The sequence below is a fragment of the Pelodiscus sinensis genome, chromosome 1, assembly GCF_052426305.1.
Source record: "Pelodiscus sinensis isolate ZL-2025 chromosome 1, ASM5242630v1, whole genome shotgun sequence".
NCBI lineage: Eukaryota > Metazoa > Chordata > Testudines > Trionychidae > Pelodiscus > Pelodiscus sinensis.
The window spans coordinates 351,253,642-351,259,228 of record NC_143052.1 but is presented as its reverse complement, the minus strand read 5'-3'; the positions used below and the strand labels follow the sequence as shown (position 1 = coordinate 351,259,228).

The 5,587-nt window shown below is 46.9% G+C and overlaps 1 protein-coding gene across 1 annotated transcript; it reads left to right on the top strand.

The window, feature by feature from the left end:
• Positions 1–1,047: 1,047 nt before the first annotated feature.
• Positions 1,048–2,001, top strand: LOC106732407 (olfactory receptor 52P1-like). The gene has a single exon (XM_014576389.3). The coding sequence runs from the start codon at positions 1,063–1,065 to the stop codon at positions 1,999–2,001; it is 939 nt and encodes a 312-aa protein (XP_014431875.2). The 5' UTR covers positions 1,048–1,062.
• Positions 2,002–5,587: the final 3,586 nt, after the last annotated feature.

Sequence of the window (5,587 nt, the reverse complement as noted above, 5' to 3'; positions counted from 1 at the left end):
ACAGAATAGGTACTCATCATGTGATCCCTCTCCTGTCACCCATTTCCAGAATCTGACAAACAGAGGCTAGGGACACCATCCCTACACGTCCTGGCTAATAAATATCGATGGACCAATCCTCCATGAATTGATCTAGTTCCTTTTTGAACCCTGTTAAAACCCTGGTCTTCACAACATCCAGTGGTAAGGAGTTCCACGGGTTAACTGTGAACTGGATTCCATCGTACCAGTGCCAAATATAGAAGTAATATTAACTTCTCTCCCTTACAGCTTGTTGGTTTACAGTTGTACGTTCTGCCTCAGACAAAGCTGGGTGCCTGAAAGAAAGTGCCTCACCCCAAAAAACCAAGAGAACCAACAGAGATGCAGGCCATAAATATGAAGACCCTTGTGTCCTACATGTCCATCCTATTAAGCACAAACTGAGTTCATACCGATGAATTAGAACCTCTGGAACTCCTTCCCAGAGGATGTGGTGAAGGCTAGGACTTTAACAGGGTTCAAAAAAGAGCTAGATAGATTAATGGAGGTTAGGTCCATCAATGGCTATTAGCCAGGATGGGTAGGAACGGTGTCCCTAGCTTCTGTTTCTCTGGAGTTGAGTGACAGGGGAGGGATCATGTGAGGATTACATGGCGTGCTCCCTCCCTCTGGGGCATCTAGTATTGGCCTCTATCGGCAGACAGGACACTGGGCTGGATTGACCGTTGGTCTGACCCAATAGGGCTGTTCTTATGTTCTTAACCATGTTAGGGCTGTGAGAAGTTCAAGATTTTCCCTCCAATAGGAAGTTATTGATATCAAAGTTCATCTGTCATCATGCTACTCATTAGCTTGGCAGATTATTTGCCCTTGAGGACTTCTTTGCACTTGACTAGGTCCCAAAGAATCTGGTGCCGTTCCTAAATGTTGTAACCTCACTAAACCTTCTAGATCGGCAATAATTGCAATGTTTCCTATGCCCATTTGTTATACAGTGAGTAACCCTCCCCCCCACTCTGCTTCTCTCCCTTCACAGGCATATTGAGCATTTCTGAGCCTCATTGACGCATCAAACACTTCATGGCGGCTTTCAACTTCACCCCCTCTGACTCTTTATCATTCATCCTCATGGGCATCCCTGGCCTGGAAGCTGACTACATATGGATTGCCATCCCTTTCTCTACTGTCTACACTGTTGGACTTTTGGGAAACATCACAGTTCTGTTTTTGGTAGGCAAAGAACAGAGCCTGCATCAGCCGATGTACCTGCTGCTCTGCATGTTGGCACTCACCGACATCGGCATCTCTACCTCCGTTGTGCCGAAGGCCCTGTGTATTTTTTGGTTCAATATGAAAGACATTACTATGGCTGGCTGCCTCACCCAAATGTTTTTCCTTCATGCAGTTTCTCTGATGCAGTCAGCCGTCCTTGTGACGATGGCCTTTGATCGCTACATTGCCATATGTTACCCTCTGAACTATACCACCATCCTCACCAACACCCGGATTGGGAAGCTGGGAGTTGCAGGTTTGGTGAGATCTGTTCTCTTCGTTCTGCCCCTGCCTGTGCTGATGAGCCGGCAGCCATTCTGTGCCAACCACATTATCCCCCACACGTACTGTGAGCACATAGCTGTGGCAAAGATATCGTGTGGGGACACCACGGTCAACAGGATGTACGGCTTGGTGATGGCGTTTGTGGTTATTGGGTTAGATCTGATGCTGGTTGTGCTGTCCTATGGTCTGATCCTCAGGGCCGTCCTCAGAATCTCCTCCAGGAAAGCCCACCAGAAAGCCCTCAACACCTGCACAGCCCACATCTGTGTGATGGTGATGTCTTTTACTCTCTTCTTCTTCTCCACTCTCACACACCGGTTTGGTCAGGGCGTCGCTCCCCATGTTCATATCATCTTGGCCAACCTCTTCTACCTCTTCCCCCCCATGCTCAACCCTATCATTTATGGAGTCAAAACAAAAGAGCTTCGTGAGAAAGTGGGCAAATACACATGCAAAGGGTGATTGGCAATGGCTGCTTATATTTTAAATTTGTGCAACAAGAGGGAGAAAGGATATCTCCTTAATAATCCAGGGTCCTCTGTCCCGGTTTGGCTGAACTCAGCACTGTGAAAGTTCACAAACTGAGAAATTCCTCATATTTCATGTCAAGTCACTCCATGAACCAGCATTGCTGAATTCCTGAGTTCTTGCTTTGTCACCAATGCCTGACATTTTTCACTATCATCTCTTAATTCCTAGTCCCACACACCTCGTCACTCAGCCTTTCCATGACTTCCAGACCAACAGAGTGACTTGATCAGTCCAATGAACAGATGCTACATTTTCATTCAGCCACAGACAAGGAAACCACACTGGTGACCTTCTTTATTACACATACAGTCAACCAGTGAGTCAAATTTCCCTGATTTTTACTATTTCCAATCCATCAGGAAGTTTGGAGCATGAAGATATTCTCCTACGGCAGTGTTTCCCAACCAGGGTTCTGTGGGACCCCGGGGTTCCACAGACCATCGTCAGGAGTTCTGCGAGAAATCGTGGAATAAATACTTTTTTTTCTTACAATGTAAGCTGACGTATATATATAACAGCTCTTTACAAATAAATTTTCTTGACAATAGTTTAGCAGTAATTGAATTGCGCTCCCCTCTGTCAACTTTTTCGGGCCAAGCAAACATTTTCATAGGTAGAGGTTCCTCAGGATATGAAAAATTATTTTAGGAGTTCCTCCATGGGAAAAAGGTTGGGAATCACTGTCCTAGGGCATGTTTGTGAGACTTGTGAAACTGTATTTTCAAGAACGGGACTGCTATATTAAATGATGGCCGTCATTGTTGAGGTAAATTCCTGACTACAGTCTCTTTTAAACTGCAAAAGTGTGGTAAATTTCTGAATATAATCACTTTTCAGCTCGAAAAATGAGGTAACTTTTGACTAAAACAGTCACTTTTCAGCTGGAACTTTCAAAACACTGTGGAGCTCCTTGCCTGAGGATGTGGTGAAGACTAGGACTTTAACAAGATTCAAAAAAGAAGTAGATAGATTCATGGAGGTGGGTGACAGTGGAGGGATCACGTGATGGTTACCCGTTGTGTTCCCTCTGTCTGGGCATCTGGCATTGGCCACTGTTGGCAGACAGGGTACCGGGCTGGATGGGCTGTTGGTCTGACCCAGTATGGCCGTTCTTATGTTCTTAACACACACTAACCATTCACATTGCTGAAGATGTTAAAAGTAGATTCCAAGAGTTCATGGTGGAGTGTTTGAAAGAGGTGAAACAGAGATTGCCACCAAATGTCCTGATGAATGAATTGCTTGCAGTACTAAGGCCTTCTACTGCGCTCAGCCCTGCATGACCTAGCTCGGCTGAGATCTCATTTTTGCCATTAGTTTGCAGAGACCTTGGGCAGTTGGAGGAGCAACTGAAAGTTCTGCCCCAAATTGACTGGCCTCATACTCAGGACTAGGAAGTAGAGCAGTTTGGGGTTGCAGTTCTTGAACACATGGGTGCTGCTGAGGACAAAGACTTCAGGGAACATGGCTTTTTTCATAGAATCATAGAATCATAGAATAATAGGACTGGAAGGGACCTCGAGAGGTCATCGAGTCCAGCCCCCCGCCCTCAAGGCAGGACCAAGCTCCGACTACACCATCCCTGACAGATGTCTATTTAACCTGTTCTTAAATATCTCCAGAGAGGGAGATTCCACCACCTCCCTTGGCAATTTATTCCAATATTTCACCACCCTGACAGTTAGGAATTTTTTCCTAATGTCCAATCTAAACCTCCCCTGCTGCACTTTAAGCCCATTACTCCTTGTCCTGTCCTCAGTAACCAAGAGGAACAAATTTTCTCCTTCCTCCTTGTGACACCCTTTTAGATATTTGAAAACCGCTATCATGTCCCCCCTTAATCTTCTTTTTTCCAAACTAAACAAGCCTAGTTCATGAAGCCTGGCTTCATAGGTCATGTTCTCTAGACCTTTAATCATTCTTGTCGCTCTTCTCTGTACCCTTTCCAATTTCTCCACATCTTTCTTGAAATGTGGCGCCCAGAACTGGACACAGTACTCCAGCTGAGGCCTAACTAGTGCAGAGTAGAGCGGCAGAATGACTTCACGAGTTTTGCTTACAACACACCTGTTGATGCAACCTAGAATCATATTTGCTTTTTTTGCAACAGCATCACACTGTTGACTCATATTCAACTTGTGGTCCACTATGACAAACTGACCTGGTGACTTGCTGACATCTAACTTTCCTAAGTCATTTTGCTCATTCATTACTCTCACTACCCTCTAGCAAGGCTGTAGCTTGTAGTTTGGTTTCTCAGCTGAATTTGATAAGAGCCTGAGGGCTTGCGGCCGCCACCAGAACAGGTGGCTTCTCTGTGGTATCACAACACACCAGCCAGGGCCTGGGCAGGAGGCCCTGGATATGTGATTGAAAAAAGTGGGACTGTTCCTGAAATCCCAGACATGGTGCTTGGTGCTGTCTCCTAGGTGCGCAGAGCGGGAGTCCTTGTTTCTTTGAGCAGTTCCCTTGTTGTCTTTGTTTCTTTTTACCAAGGCTGGTTAAAAAATTATATTTGAGTTTCGCTGAATGTGGTGAGGGTACCCCAGAGTAGGGACACCCTAGCTCTGTGTTAAGTGACCACAATGAGATTGGAGGTTCAGATCCCCCAGGGTTCCTTGGCCCAGCCATGTCACCATTACAAGGGCTCTGCCACATGAAAGAATGGAAGGAGAGTCCTTGAACAGAGGAAGGCCTGTGGGTTAAGGGAGTGAGGGTGGGGACTCGAACGCTTTTTCTAGCTATTTCCTCCAGCATAAAGCGGAAGCCAGAATTGCTCCCCATAATAGCAGGACCATTCCCTCACACTAAGGACCCGGGACAAACTGGTGGGTTGGATCCCAGTGATATGTAGAGAGACGTGTAACTAGTCAGAGTGACATGAAAGTGATAACAGCTGTGCTGTGTAACTTTGGGGAGCACATTTTCTGCGTGAGGTGAATGTAACATTACAGCATGACATGGCTTCCCAGAGACTAGTGTCAGAGGGTATGTCTACACTACAGCGCTAATTCGAACTAACTTAGTTCGAATTAGTTAATTCGAACTAAGCTAATTCGAACTAACGCGTCTAGAACTAAAAACTAGTTCGAATTAGCATTTTGCTAATTCGAACTAGCGTGTCCACATTAAGTGGACCCTGAAGTGGGGTTAAGGATGGCCGGAAGCAGTGCCGGCAGGGCATCAGAGGAGGACTTAGAGCGTGGAGATGCTGTCTCAGGCTAGCCGAGGGCTGTGCTTAAAGGGACCCGACCCGCACCCCGGACAGACAGTTCTCAGGGGTGCCCCGCTTGCAAAGCAGTCTTGGCTTGGAATGCCCTGAGTGCCCACACTGGGCACATCACAGCACTCGGCCATCAGCCTGGCTGCACTTGCCGCAGGCTGCCATCTGGGGAGAGGGGGCAATTGGAGGGCTGCAGGAGAGCTTCTACCCCCAGAAGCCACCAGAGCCAGCCCAGTCCTCCCCATCAGGGGCTAGTGCCCCATTCCTCACTCACCTCCTTCCACTTACCCTTCC